The sequence below is a fragment of the Chelonoidis abingdonii genome, chromosome 6 (genome assembly GCF_003597395.2).
Source record: "Chelonoidis abingdonii isolate Lonesome George chromosome 6, CheloAbing_2.0, whole genome shotgun sequence".
Taxonomy (NCBI): Eukaryota; Metazoa; Chordata; order Testudines; family Testudinidae; genus Chelonoidis; species Chelonoidis abingdonii.
The window spans coordinates 42,034,521-42,049,949 of record NC_133774.1 but is presented as its reverse complement, the minus strand read 5'-3'; the positions used below and the strand labels follow the sequence as shown (position 1 = coordinate 42,049,949).

Here is a 15,429-nt window from a genome sequence, read left to right as displayed (position 1 = left end):
TTTGACAACTATAATAGGCATAGTCTCCAGTCCAAGTAAGGATCACAGAACGACTGGAATGCAGTGGAACAAGTGCAGTTCTGCTAGGCTGGAGGACGGAAGAATGCAGTATATGAAAAGGACACAGACCCCAAAATATATCAGAGCACAGTCTTGGGGGTGGGCCTTGGTCTATCATAGCTCGGAGGACAGTTTTTGGGTCTGGTGGTAGATATGCTACTAAACAGTTGCACTAGACAAAAATCCTACATTGGAGAGGCACACAGCTAGGGTCTAAGAATTCGTTCCCCCCTACATCTCTCAGTGGTCACCAACCAGTCGATTCCAATCTCACGAGGCGCAGCGGGGCTGCCCAGGCCCCACCCCATTCCAGGAAGCGGCCAACGCACCCCACGGCACCAGGGGTGGGGGTCTTCTTCTGCACCCTGCTCCTACCTGCAAGCACTGCCCCTATAGCTCCCACTGGCCGGGTATGGGGAGCTGTGGCTAATGGGAGCTGCAGGGGTGGTATTTGCAGGGAGGGGCAGCGGGTGGAGCCATGTGCTGCCTGTCCCCTCCCAGGGGCCATGACGGCATGTTGGCCTCTTATGGGAGCGGTGTGGGGCCAGGGTAGGCAGAGAGCCTGCCTTAGCCTCGCTGCACTGCTGACTGGGAGCCATTGGAGGTAAGTGCTGCCTGGTGAGAGGCTGCACTCCTACCCCAGGCCCTGAGCCCCCTCCTGGAGCCAGCACCCCAAACTCCCTCCTGCACCCCAAGCCCCAGCCCTGACCCCCCTCCTAGAGCCAGCATGCTGTACCCCCTCCTGCACCTCCACATTCTACCCCAGCCCGGAGCCCCCTCTTCCACCCAAACTCTCTCCCAGAGCCGACACTCCACACCCCGTCCTGCACCCCAACCCTTTGCCCCAGGCTCAGCCCAGAACCCCCTCCCACACTACGAACCCGTCAGCCCCAGCCTAGAGCCCACACCCCCTCCCAAACCTCAATCCCCTACCCCAGCCTGGAGAGAGTGAGTGAAGGTGGGGGAAAGCGAGTGACAAGGGGGCGACGGAGTAAGTGGGGCAGGGCTTTGGAGAAGGGTGGGGTAGATCCTGGGTTGCCCTTAAATTCAAAAAATTATCTTGGGCATTAAAAGGTTGGAGACCACTTCTCTATACGAAGCCCATTTATTTAAGGTGTTCTCACCAAATAAGAGTTGCTACTAACACCTCACGGTCAGATCTTAGAAGTATTTGGTGGCCAATGATGCAGATAAGCACCTAGTGAGATTTTCAAAAGCGTCTATCTCCCATTGAAATTAGTTAGGTGCCCAGGTACTTTTGAAAATCCCACTAGGCACTTAAATACCTTTAAAAATACGGCCATATGTCTTGCAGCCAACACTATATTTTACTTACACACACACACACACACACAGAGGAAAGCAGCTAGGGAATTTTAGATATAGTGCATTTCTTTACACCAGGGATCGGCAACCTTTGGCACGTGGCCTGCCAGGGTTAGTATCCTGGCAAGCCAGGTCAGTGTGTTTACCTGCCACGTCCACAGGTTCGGCCAATCACGGCTCCCACTGGCTGCGGTTCACCATCCCAGGCCAATGGGGGCTGCAGGAAGCGGCGGCCAGCACATCGCTCGGCCCGCGCTGCTTCCTGCGGCTACCATTGGTCTGGGATGGTGAAGCGCGGCCAGTGGGAGCCACGATTGGCTGAACCTGCGGACGTGGCAGGTAAACAAACAGGCCCGGCCCGCCAGTGCTGCATGCCAAAGTTTGCCGATCCCTGCTTTACGCTCTTTAGGGATCACAGATCCTTACCAAATCATTAGAAAGGACTTTCAAAATAATTTAATTAAAGAAGTAAAGAGCGTAGAATACACAAAGGCAACACAAAAAATGTCTTCAGAACATGAGAAATAACAAAAGTGCATTCTGAGATGCAGTAGTTAATGTACTCTGAAAGAGATTTTCTAATTGGGAAAACTTGGAAGATATCGTTCAATCATACACTGAAGTGTAGTCCCAATGATAAAGTATAGGACAGAATAAATTCTTAATGTAATCACCTACCATAACTCCCATTCTCCTCAATGAGAGTTACATGGATTTGTTGAGGAAATAATATATTCTTATCTATTCTTCCTGTGAAACAGTGAATGTGTTTATTCACATACTACATTTCTAACCCAATAACTAAGCAAACTTCAAAAGCTATTAAAAATCCTACAGCAAAAAAAAAGAATTCTAACTGCTGTTTTGTATTTAATTATCCCTTTAGTGCTACAGTAGTTTTAAACTATTCCTTTTGAAAAAATCTTGTATCCTACTCTGACAAGTTTCTCTATTAAAATCCTTCCAAAAATCCATTTTAATCTAATTCTAAATCAGAGAGATCCCCTTTTGTTTGAAAGCCACCAAACAGAAAACATTAACAGCCCCCCCACACACACCCAGACCCTGAACATCTGTAACAACACGGTCAGGGTGAATTTCATTTACACTAAGGCCACTTTACATAGCTCTGGCCTTGTCACACGGCCTTAAAGAGGGACTACATTATATTCACACACACATTAGGGCCCCTTCACATGATTAGAAGGGTGTAAATGGCATTATTATAAATGAAAAATCAGGCTCTCGGACTTCCCACTACCACCAGAACCCATGGGATAGTTGGTAAGTTCTTGGACCAACAGCAACATGTTCACTTACTGGCTGTCAACTTTGTCAGGAACACTTTGGATGTAGAGGCCTGCCCATTTTTCCCAATTGTCAGTCAACTGGTAAGGATTTCCAGCCTCCTACACTGGTAAGCCAGGAAAGCTCTGTCTCCACTGATCATTCCTCATCATCTTGTTTCCATATCTTAACTGTGGACACAATCTGTGACTCCATCCTGGGAGAGGAGGTGAGATGGAGTGGCTGCTACTGGAGCTACTTCACTGCCTTTAGAGGGTTCTTAGAGTTGCCAACTTTCTACTTGCGCAAAACCAAACTCCCTTGCCCTGCCCCTCCCCGAGACCCTGTCCCCCTACTCACTCCATTCCCCCCTGCCCTGTTGCTCACTTTCCCCGCCCTCATTCACTCTCTCATTTTCACCAGGCTGGCTCAGAGGGTTGGGGTGCAGGAGGGGGTGAGGGCTCTGCCTGATGGTGCGGGCTCTGGGATGGGGCCAGAAATGAAAAGCTGAAGATGCGGGAGGGGGCTCTGGGCTGAGGCAGTGGGTTGGGATGCGGGAGCGGGTGAGGGCTCCATCTGGGGGTGCAGGTCCTGGAGTGGGGCCAGGAATGAGGGGTTTGGAGAACAGGAGGGGGCTCTGAGCTGAGGTAGGGAATTGAGGTGCAGGGGGGCAGGGGCTGCAGAATCTGGGGTGGGGCTGGGGATGAGGGGTTTGGGAGGGTGCGCCGGGCTGAGACTGAAGGGTTCAGAGGGTGGGAGAGGGCTCCAGGCTGGGGAAGAGGATTGGGGCGCACTCAGGGATGAGGGGTGCAGGCTCAAGGAGGTGCTTACCTCAAGCAGCTCCCAGAAGCAGTGGCATGTCTTATGTCCCCCTTCCGGCTCCCACACAGAGGCACAGCCAGGCAGTTCTGCGTGCTGTCCCATCCATAGGCGCCGCCCCTGCAGCTCCCATTGGCTGCGGTTCCCGGTCAATGGGAGCTGCTGAGCCGGCACTTGCAGCAGAGGCAGCGTGCAGAGCCCCCTGGCTGCCCCTATGCATAGGAGCTGAAGGGGGGACATGCCGCTGGTTCCGGGAGCTGCGCAGAGCCACAGCTGGCAGGGAGCCTGCCTTTGCCCTGCTGTGACACCGACAGGACTTTTAATGGCCCAGACAGTGGTGCTGACTGCCTGCCAGTGTCCCTTTTCAACTGAGCGTTCTGGTCAAAAAAATGGATACTTAGCAACCCTACCCCTTCTCAGCATTCGTATGTGATTCTGTGGCTACAGAAGTGTTTGGGCTCCATTTTACAGATATGCCTCGGGCCAGAACTTGGGCGTAACAATTGAGATAAAAATAATGTGAAAAAATCAATACATTGAGACAGCCATATTTTTATGGACATATGAATAATGAGTTCTGAGACCAATAGCCTATGAGACTCCAGGGTTTTAAATCGTGTAGTTACGGAAACCAATATGTATTTGTGAGTTTGTAACTGTATAAAATCTCTGATCACTGACTGGCTGTAAAGCAATATTTAATGTTATACTGTTTATATTATTCTCTTAAAAGAATGAAAAGTAATGTCAATCCCTACTCATTACATCCTTCTCCAGTGGCAAGCATGGCATTTTGGAGTGTTTCTGGTGCATCAGAAAATCAATATAGTGTATTGTTTACTTTTATCTTTGATCCAACATCATAAAAGATGTCAGCGGGGTGGAGAATATCTTGGGAAAGACAGCTTGATAATTAACTGCTGTTGCACAGCAGCAGGGGGTGCTTATCCATTGTTTTCTGTATGATAATTTTTAATTAAGATGTTGTGAATTAAAAAAAAAGTAGTATTTTAAATGTGTAAGCCATTCTGTTGTAAGAGATGTTAGCTCTGATGAGTTATGATATTTTTTATCACATCTCCTATGCCCCACCTTTTTAAAGTAAATAGCAGCAGTCAGTCTGACACGCAGAAATATCCAGCATATATAATTTAACTTTACTAAAAATGCATGTCAGTATGAAACCCACAGAACTCACTGCTACAAGATATTAAGGCAACAAGTTTATCGGGATTCAAATAAAGGTTTTTTTATTTTACATGAATAATAAAAATATCTACATTCACACAAGCTAGCATACAAATGTATAAGGGATATCAACCCTCTTCATGCTGCAGAACATAAAGGTAATAACCAAGGTCTAGATTCACAGAGGGGACTCAGGCATTGCAGCACCTAACTCCTAGGTTCCCTGCTGCCCAATAATTCACAGTCCCAGGTTAGGTGCCCAGACTCCCCATGCATTCTGTGGGGAGAGTTAGGAGCCTAAGAAAGGGATTCTCAGAAACCAGAAAAAAGCTCTGAATGGAGAGCTGCCCAAGCTAGCCATTAATGAAATGTGGACGAAAAGGGCTGGGCTTAGGGACCAGAGCCACAAAAGGTATGTCTACACTACCTGCAGGAGCGAGCCTCCCAGCGCAGGTTGACTGATAATTGTGTTGATTTGTGTCAGTTGCAAATGAGGGGTATGTGCTGTGGTGAGGGACTATGTGTATTTGGAGTTACTGCTTGTGCTGATTGTGATGTCGTGTTTGGGTTGCGTTGCTGTGTCGGTGGGGGGGGCGGGGAGCAGTTATGATGGGAGATCTGTGTTGATTTATGCAGGTGGCAGTTGGGTCAAGTAATCTACCACCTGTGCAGTCTCCCTCATATTACCAATGAAACTGATGTATGCAAAATAGTTGTAGAAGTAAGGGTGGTGAGTAAGCTACCTCTGACATTGCATTGGTTAAAACTCTTGGAAAGGCATAGATACATGCCTTACTGTAGCTGCACACCACACAGGAGTAATTTGTTAAGTCAAAATGGCTAGGAACATAAAATCTGGATGATAACAGACAAAAAGATCCAGTGATGATTCAACCTGGTGATATTCCAAACAGAAAGAGCCCTGAACCACGCTTGTTGCTGTTTTCATTCCTTCACACTGACTGTACAGCAAGGTTTCTCAAACAGGGGTTGCCGCTTGTGTAGGGAAAGCCCCTGGCGGCCCAGGCCCGTGTGTTTACCTGCCCTGTCCGCAGGTCTGGCCGATCGCGACTCCCACTGGCCGCGGATTGCTGGACCTGCGGACGGGGCAGGTACACACACCGGCCCCACCCGCCAGGGCTTTCCCTTATTTGAGAAACCCTGCTGTACAGACATTTTGGCTGCAGAGTGACACACAGCAATGTTCCTGGAATCTTATTATATATAGGTACTAAATCAATGGCAATGAAAAAAATAAAGAAGCTATACTTACTTCAAATAGTTGTTTTCCATTACATTTTATGAGGCAATCAGAATTTGCTATGTATTTTCTACACTTCCAGCAACGAAGCATGTCAACTTCTAGGCTATTCATTTTAACGTCTGGTTCTTCAACTGTTTATCTGTTAGAGCTATAAAGACAATAAAAATTTAAAATTTGTTTAAGCACCTGTAATCTGTTCAAATTACAGAAGGTGTCAGCCTGCGATTCTTAGTCACATGAACAGTCCCTACTCACACTAGCAACCTATACTACTACTATTTTGATTTTATATATTACTTTTCATTCAGCTAATTACTCCTAGGGAAATTCTGCACCAAAAAATTAAAAATTCTGCACACAATATTTTAAAATTCTGCAAATTTTATTTGTCAAAATAATACTACATAATCATGCCAGTTTCAATTATTTTGGTAATTTATTTCAAAACACCTGTCAGCAAGTATGTCTGTAACAATACAGACACTCACAAAAATTCCCCCAGGAGATGAGTAAAAGAAACCCCTACGACAGCCCAGTTCCTGTATCTTTGCCTCCTCCCTCCCCTAGAGTTCAGCTGAGGGGCCAGACACCCACAATCCCTCCCTCCCAGAACCCAGCCATGGGACCCCCACAGCCAATACACCCAAAGCAAAGCCATGGGGCCCCCTAGCTCAGACACCTGCCCCTCTACCGCTCAGAGCCCAGGGATCCAGAGGGAGAAATAGCCTGATGCTTGGTCCCAGGATTGTGTGGAGTTTCCTGCACGCCACTGTCTCCTTCCCTCAGGGCATGCGGGGAACTGCAGCTGCTGGGAACCCTTTAGCTCATTTCCCTTCCCCCAGCAGTGCCTTCTATATGCGAGCTGGGCTCTGCTGGGTCCATTGACCCCTAATGGCAGCCCACAGCACTGCAGCCCATTTCTGTGAGGGAAAGAAAATTCAGCTGGCACAATGTTCATTTCTGCAAGATTCTGCATTGCGCAGTAGCGCGGATTTCCCCCAGGAGAAAACAGTTATATAGCATCATATATACACATAGTTTTTTAGAATACCAAAAAGACAAGGTTCCTTCCCCACTGAGTTTACCATCTAAAGCTCTGATCCTGCAAGTTACGCTGTGTGAGAGGACCCCTACCACTATGGTCAATAGGGACATCACTCTAGCCCAAGGGTCAGCCCACTTGCAAGACAGAGACTTAAATTAAGAAACCACCAAACAGAAAGAGATGACATTTGATACTGTCTCTTTGCTCATCATTGTATTCCATAATTTTCTTTGGTCTTCTCTATGACTCTTCCCTGAAGACTCTTCCCCATCCCATAGTTTCACAGACTCTAAGACTGGAAGGGACCTCGAGAGGTCATCGAGTCCAGTCCCCTGCCCTCATGGCAGGACCAAATACCGTCTAGACCATCCCTGATAGATATTTATCTAACCTACTCTTCAATATCTCCAGAGATGGAGATTCCACAACCTCCCTAGGCAATTTATTCCAGTGTTTAATCACCCTGACAGTTAGGAACTTTTTCCTAATGTCCAACCTAAGCCTCCCTTGCTGCAGTTTAAGCCCATTGCTTCTTATTCTATCCTTAGAAGCTAAGGTGAACAAGTTTTCTCCCTCCCCGAGGACACCATTTTAGATACCTGAAAACTGCTATCATGTCCCCTCTCAGTCTTCTCTTTTCCAAACTAAACAAACCCAATTCTTTCAGTCTTCCTTTGCAGGTTGTGTTCTCAAGACCTTTAATCATTCTTGTTGCTCTTCTCTTTCAATCTTTCTGTCAGGGACCTCATAAAACTCTCCCGTTCTCCCTGCTCTCCCAGAAATCCGCCTCCTGTTCCTGCTTTTTCTGACTTCCTTGGGCCAGCTACTTGAAAATTAAACCTAAGATTTATGTTTACAGGGCCCCCTGGATCCTGGTGCTCTGGGCATTCCTACTCTAAGCCCTGAAATTAAAGACTGAAATTAAAATCAGCATTTAAAATTGGTCGCAAAAGATCACAGAAGGGATTCTGTGGGTGCCTGCAATATCAATCTGCAACTGAGTCAACAATTTCATGCCTATCTATTGACTTTTCATTAATAATACACTGAGAGATATCTAACAAATTGTTTGTACAGCCTATTGCCTTCCTTTGCATTTCTTTCTAACAAGCAATAGGCTAAGATGCATGTCATCTGTCTGCTCGGTTTCTGAAGAAAGATCATCTGATTAAAGGAAAAGCGATGAAATGATCCACATATTTATGTCAAAAAACTGAGTACTTATTTCAGCAGAAAGTACTTGTTCTTCATTCTGCTTTTTCCTCTAAAATAAACTAGGCTTCTGCTCTCTTACCAAAGCTTTAGTTATAACAATATTTGGTTTACTTAAATGTTAACTATGATTATAGCATACAGCCAGATTATTAAAAAAAAAACAACCCACTGAAATAAGACAGATTGCTTCAGTGCTTTTCATAGTTTTCTGCAGCTTTCAATCCACAGGTAAAGTATGAACATATGTTACAACTCCAGTATTCTTTCATTTCTAGACAAACTAATAGAATAGTATTAGCATTAAGTAGGAGCTTCAGATCAATATTAGTTGAATGAAAGATCATGGTAGGTGCATTTAAGCAAAAACAGAATATTCACATTCAAGACCTTGTCTTGCACTTGGCAAGAATTTAATAAAATGCAAATCCTTTGAACCACACAGGACATCCCTGTATCTTGAGTTTTGCTTACACAGTTACTGTCAACACGGTTATTTTAATAGCCCACCAGCATATGACATATTTGAAAGCAGCAGTCAAAGGGTATACGAATCTTAAATGTCCCTCTCAAGAAAGTATTCAATTCAAACTCAGGTTTTGAAATGTAATGAATACCACCACTCAGGGAGCGCTCCTGCAAATATAATTTTGAACACACCTTAAATGTATTGTGAAAATGTAATTCCAAATTATGCATTTATAAACATTACAAAATTAGCTATGATCTATTTGACTAATGGTAGATGTTTCTTGTCTATCTTGTAATATATCTTAATAATTATATGCATTTAGTCCAACAACGCACCAGAGTACAACCAAGCTATAAGGATTGCAAGGGGTGTTTCTTTGTATACAGTTTTGAGTTTCTTTGACTAGCTTAAATTTGTATTTCAGAAGTTTCCAAATAAAGCTCTAGTCCTTGACATTTACCTGTATTCAAGCAAGGCCTGTTTATCTATATATTACATTATGCTCCATTTCATTTTTCATACCATTAAAAGAATCCATCTTATTATAACATCTGGCACACAATCATTTATTTTGCTAAATAGGTGATCACTTGTTTTTTGTTCTTTCACAATATGAGCATTTTCAAAACAGATTTTTCTTAACTGTCCCATGTATATATGCAAAGATATTTTAGTTAATTTTATGCATTCATAATAAGAAATTTACAGCAACTGTCTCCTTTCTACTTTTTCTGTCAGACAATGCCTTTAGTGTACAGCTACATCAAATCATAGTTTAAAAAATGGAAATAAATGACTTGGAGAAACAAATTACAGCAGTTTGCAGTATTATTGTGCCCTAGCAGTTGTTTTTAATGAGAAAATTCCTGAAGGTCTATTAAGTTCTGCAACACCTGTGCTTTTCTTCAGTTCTCACTATGGAGGAAACAGACAACTTATAGCCCAATCTGTTGCAAATAAGATCTGTGTAACAAAAGGTTTGTTTTTTAAAGTAAATGCCTGCATATAATCTTCCATAATGAACTCTGCTTCTTTAGTGCTAGACTTGGCGCAAATGTGTCTGTGGGGTTTGTATTTTGCAGAAGCAGAATACGAATCCTTACTGAAGTGGCTGATAAGGGGGAAAACAGTACAGTCTTAACAATAGATCACTTTGACATTTTGCAAAGAGTCTATACTAAAATGAGTAGTGTTTAGGGGACTACTTCTTTGTTAAGTACTTCCACAGTAGTATCATAGCAATTTTAATTGTACAGTGTTGTACTATAATAGCTGACTTAAATTAATAGGCTGGAGAACTTCACATTTAAATCATTGTCTCATATGCTCAGAAACCTTTAGCTGAAGAGCACTGTGAACTTAAAAGGCTAATCATAGCCAGAATATGAGTGGAACCTGAACCCCTATATGCAGAGAGGTTAGTAGTGAGGTACCCCAGGAATCAGTGTTCGCACAATTGTTCAACGTAGGTAACTAACAACATAGAAGGTGGAGTGAATAGTGAAGAGACAACATTTGCCAATAACATTATTTAGATTAGTCAAGACTTGTAATGACCATGAGGACCTTCAGAAGGACCAGAAAAGACTAGGCAACTGGGCAATACAACGGAAGATAAAATTCAACATAGACAAGTGCAAAATAATTCAAATTGGAAAGCAAAACTTTAACTAATGTACACCAGAGTGCATTCTGAATTAGTTTAATTTCTCAGAAACAAGATGTAAGCATTGTGGATAGCTCTGTGAAGACATGTCTGAAAATATTATAATGCTGTTACATAGGTGGAATGGAGAAATCCACAGCCTCCTCTCCCCCCAGGCACTGATCAGCTCCAGTAGCTCAGCATTGATCCAAGCAGGAAATCCTTTGCTCCATGGAGCAGGCACTGTCACCTGGCCAGATGATAAGTGAGCACTTGCCAAGAAAACAGGAAGGAGCGTTTCAAACTTCCTGGGGCTTTACAGGGGGAGGGGTGGATGTCTCTTTACCTGGCAGCAGAGCTGGGGCCAGAGTGGTCACTTAGACACTGTGGGATATTCTCCAGAGGCTAAAAGCTCTGTAAACAGCAAGAATGTGTCTTCACTTGCACATCATTACAAAAGTATCACTAGTAAGAGTTGTATGCCTCTCATGGAGGTGGTTTTCTTATTGCAGTGAAACTTCTGAGTTTCACAGCAAAAAGTCATTGGCAAATGTTGATGCTCCCATGGTTTTTGCACAAGAGGGACTTTTTCCACTTTAAATGGCAAATGTACACATGCCCTTAAACACTACAGTGGTGCAGCTGTAGTGCTAGACAAGCTTCAGCTTGCTGGTCTTTACCACCCTTCATCTTGACAGCAGGAAGGCACAAACCATTTGAATTGCATTTTGTCAGAAGGAACCCGAAGTCCATAGAGCTCGCCAAGCCCGCTGATACCAGCCAGGGCCATCCTTAGGATTTATGGTGCCCTAGGCAGGATTATTAAACTGGTGCCCCTGTGCCTGACTTGCTTTGAGCAACACAAACATAAGCTTACAGTATTGGAAAACTTGCCACATGCATGTTATTAAAACCAGTTTAACTTAATTAAGCACACTGTAATGCTGATGGACTAGCACTAAAGAAGNGCATGTTATTAAAACCAGTTTAACTTAATGAAGCACACTGTAATGCTGATGGATTAGCATTAAAGAAGTAACACTCTAGAAAAAATTCTGATTTGACAGAATGATGCAAATAATATAATTTTTTTAATTTGTCAACATTTTATTGGAAATTTATATGAAGAGGTATTGAAACAAGGATTAGTTTTTAATTAAAAGCAATCTTTCTGGCTTTTTTTGCTGCAAAATCAGGAATAATGTCATTGTATGACAAAGACAAAGTGATGTCTTGTTTGACTGCAAGAATAGCAAGACCAGTCAAGCGTTCCTGACTCCATGTAGAGCGGAAGTAGTTTTTAATGAGCTTTAGTTTTGAGAAACTCTGTTCTCCTGAGGCTACTGTTACAGAAATTGTCAGTAGAATACGAGTGGCAACGTACACATTAGGATATATGTCAACAAGTTTGCTGGTATGAGTAAATTGTACAATGTGCATCATTGATTTTGCATGTGGCAACATTGATGACAGCATACTCAAATTCTTCGTACAGTTCAAGTCCATTTAAATCAAAACTATCACCGTGCTTCAAGAGGCTCTCTAGGTTCTTGCACTTTGTCATTGGTTGCTCTTGTTTTCCTATTTCGTTGAATTTAGTCCCGCTCAGCCTGCTGCCAGCTGAGTGAATGGAACTCCAGGCTGACAGTGGGTTGAATTGCTCAGCTGGGGTCTCAGACGCCGGCCTGCTTAGCCCACTGCCAGCCTGGCGTTCCCCAGGCCAGGAGCGGGTGCTGAGTGGGACCGGTGGCCGGGACCCTGGCAGGCAATGGTGCAGCAGCCAGAACCCCAGAGCATTAAAAATCAGCTGGCATGCCACCTTTGGCACGTGTGCCATAGGTTGCCGACCCCTGCTCTATACCAGTTGTTCCCAATGTGGGGTTCGCGAACCCCTGGGGGGTTGCAGAACGTTACTGGGGGTTCACTAGAAAAATTTCACTAATGGCAGCCAGAGGACCCCGGGCATTGGAGACAGCAGGTGGGACCCGGTTGCAGGGCACATACTCTGAGCCTCAGGGAGAGCGGGGCCGGGCAGTTTGGGCTGGCAGCCCGAGTTCTGGCGGTCAGCAAGGGAGCCGGCAGCTCAAACCCCAGCGGTCAGCAAGGGAGCCAGCAGCCTGAACCCCAGTGCTCTGTGCGGGGCTGGCAGCCCGAGTAACAGGAAGAGTGGGTCTGGACAGTTGGGGCTGGCAGCCTGAGCCCTGCCCCTGTGAGCGGGGAAGCCGGCAGCCTGAACTCCAGCCTGAGCCCCAGGAAGAGCAGGGTGGGCAGTTGGGGCATCCATCACACTGAGGAAATTTAAATTTAAATCCCTGAAAATATTCATTTTTAGGAGGGGGTTCATGACATTTCACAATTCACTGAAAGGGGTTCGCTGGCTGTTAAAGTTTGGGAACCACTGCTCTATACACTACTAAGGAGATGAACACATTACAGTTGTTGGAGGGCTCTATTTAGCACAGGGGTAGGCAACCTATGGCATACATGCCAAAGGCGGCATGTGAGCTGATTTTCAGTGGCACTCACACTGCCCAGGTCCTGGCCAGCGGTCTGGGGGGCTCTGCATTTTAATTTAATTTTAAATGAAGCTTCTTAAACATTTAAAAAAACCTTATTTACTTTACATACAACAATAGTTTAGTTCTATATTATAGACTTATAGAAACAGACCTTCTAAAAACATTGCAATGTATTACTGGCAAATGAACCTTACATTAGAGTGAATAAATGAAGACTTGGCACATCATTTCTGAAAGGCTGCCGACCCTTGATTTAGCAGTAACAGAGCTATAGGAAAGTCAGTCAACATTTTTTGTTTCTCTGATGAAAACTGGCCCATTCCCTTCCCCATACCAAACTTGTCACAAATAATTGTCAATGACTTAATTTTCTGTTTTTGGCTCAGATACTGATTTGTTTTTTAAATGAAACTGAATTCAGGATAGCTAGCAAGCATTTTTGGCAAACAAATTTGTTAAATGACCGTCTAAATGGCAACACAGTACTGCTTTCATGCTTGACTCACCCCCTCCCCCCCCAGCCTGCTGATCCAACAGCTGCGGTAGAGGAGGAGACAGGTGGAAAACTGTAGGACCTCAAAATCCACCTCTTGGGGTGCAGAGTGGCAACAGCAGCAAACCCTCGGGTCCGATCACATACCAATGGGCACCACCGCCAGCCCAACAGACCATGCTGAAGTTAGCACAGCATCTGATCTCAGGGACAGGGCACCCATGGAGCAACAGCAGCTCATCCTGCCTTGTGCAGCTCCACCCGGATGTGCTCCCCAGCTAGGGTGACCAGATCCAGATGTCTTGATTTTATAGTGCTAGTCCCCATATTATTGGGGCTTTGTCTTATACAGGCCACCAGAGCCGTCTATATAAGAAAAGACCCCAAATTGGGACTGTCCCTATTAAAAGTGGGACATCTGCTCACCCTACCCCAACCCCCTGTCCTTGATTTTTTTGCACAGCTGCTACTGGCTATCCCAGCCCAGTCTGTGCGACCATTCCAATCCTGGCTGCCTGCCAAGGAAGTGAGTTACTTCACACTTTCATTTTTCTCAGTAGGCAGCCAGGGAGGAGGGGAGAGGGGGTGCTCCGTTGGGGGAGGGAGAAAATAGGGTGCTCCGTGGGGCGGGGGGGGTGAGAAGAATGGATGTTATGGGCGACAACAAAGGATACTGCCAGAGCCACCAAGCCTGCCTCACCTCATGCCAAGGGAAGGAGTCACACTCACAAGTGAGTTCCTTCCCCCATCCCTTCCCAGAGACCCTAGCATCCAATCCCCTCCCTCAGACTGTGCTGCATTCGGCTCTCTCTAAGACCCAGCAGCCCTGCTCTTACATGTTCCACTGCTTTCCGTCTGTCTGGGCTCCCGGCAGAGCCCTGCCCCCAGACCTAGTGTGCCTAAGGATGGCCCTGATACCAGCAGCGCTGGCGAAGGATCGTGAGGGTCGCTCACGCTGGCCTCGGGGATGCGCTGATAGCTGAGCTATTTCTTCATTGCACAAAGCAGCGAGAACAGGAACTCCAGCCAGCTCCCTGAAGGCTCAGCCCCAGTGGGAGGGTGACCAGAGAGCAAATCTGAAAAATCAGGAGGGGGGGGTAAGTGGAGGGAGCCACGAGCGGGTTTTCCCCTCCCTGAGCACACCAGCAACCTGCGGCTCCTCTCCCGGGGGCAGGGGACCCAGCAGCGGCGGCCGCCTCGGGAAACTCGGCCGGTTTGACAGGGACCCCGCAGCCAAACCCGCCCCGGCCCTTCGCTGGCCACGGAGCGCCGCCCACGGTAACGGAGCCCATGCACCCCCGTGAGGGGCGCCCAGCCCCACCCGGACGCCGGGCCTGCCCCGCAGAGCTGCGGGTGGCTGTGTCCCGGGCTGGCGCGGGGCGCGGCCAACCCCATCCCCGGCATAGGGGCAGCAGGCCAGGCGGAGCTAGCAGCGCCCCCCGCTTACCGCTCGCCGGACGGGGGTGTCCGTCAGTCAGGCCGCGGGGCAGGCCGCTCGAGCAGGCGCAGGGCCGGGTACTGGAGGAGAGTCCGGCTTGGGTGCAACAGCTGCCGACGGGAAGAGACGGGAGACAAACAGCAGCGAAAAGCGCTCCGGGCTGGGGCATGAGGCTGCGGGTGCTGCACCGGGGAGTGCGGGGGCTGAGAGCTGCAATGTGTGACAGAGTTAACAAGTGGAACTGCTGACCCCCCCCCCCCCCGTCTCCTGGGGTGAGGGCGAGACAACAGGGCAGCGCAAGGTGCCTCTTCACTCAGCCGGGGTGGAGATGGGTGTTAGGGCAGGGCCCTACCCTTTCGCAGGGGTCAGCTGCATGTTTAATGGCCGTTTGGCTGGAGCAGCAGATGAAGACACTCTAGTGTTGGTATTCCAGAGCCCCTGTCAGGGACCAGACCACACTGGGCTAGGCCCTGTACAAACACACAGTCCCTACACATCTTACAAACGATACCACAGGAGACAACAGATGGCTAGACACAGACGGGCTTACAAGAAAACAATGAGACACTATCAGTGACGGGCAGGAATCGCAGCAGAAGAACAGTGTAATTGTTAGTCAAATTTTTTGTAGGAATCATCTGATATGAGCATCCCCTATTAG

General features: G+C 46.6%; 1 protein-coding gene across 3 annotated transcripts in view; it reads right to left on the bottom strand.

Annotated features, from left to right (window-relative positions):
• RNF180 (ring finger protein 180) overlaps positions 1–14,893 on the bottom strand; it is a 132,626-nt gene extending 117,733 nt beyond the window's left edge. For 2 of the 3 annotated variants that reach the window (XM_032794813.2, XM_032794814.2), the window contains exons 1-2: positions 14,778–14,893; positions 5,954–6,092 (exon numbers count right to left, since the gene is read on the bottom strand). In XM_032794813.2, coding sequence (XP_032650704.1) covers positions 5,954–6,055 — 102 coding nt within the window. In that variant the 5' untranslated portion in view covers positions 6,056–6,092; positions 14,778–14,893. Of the gene's footprint in view, positions 1–5,953; positions 6,093–8,373; positions 8,485–14,777 lie in introns of all 3 variants that reach the window. The other variant, XM_075066975.1, reaches the window with a different exon arrangement.
• Positions 14,894–15,429: the final 536 nt, after the last annotated feature.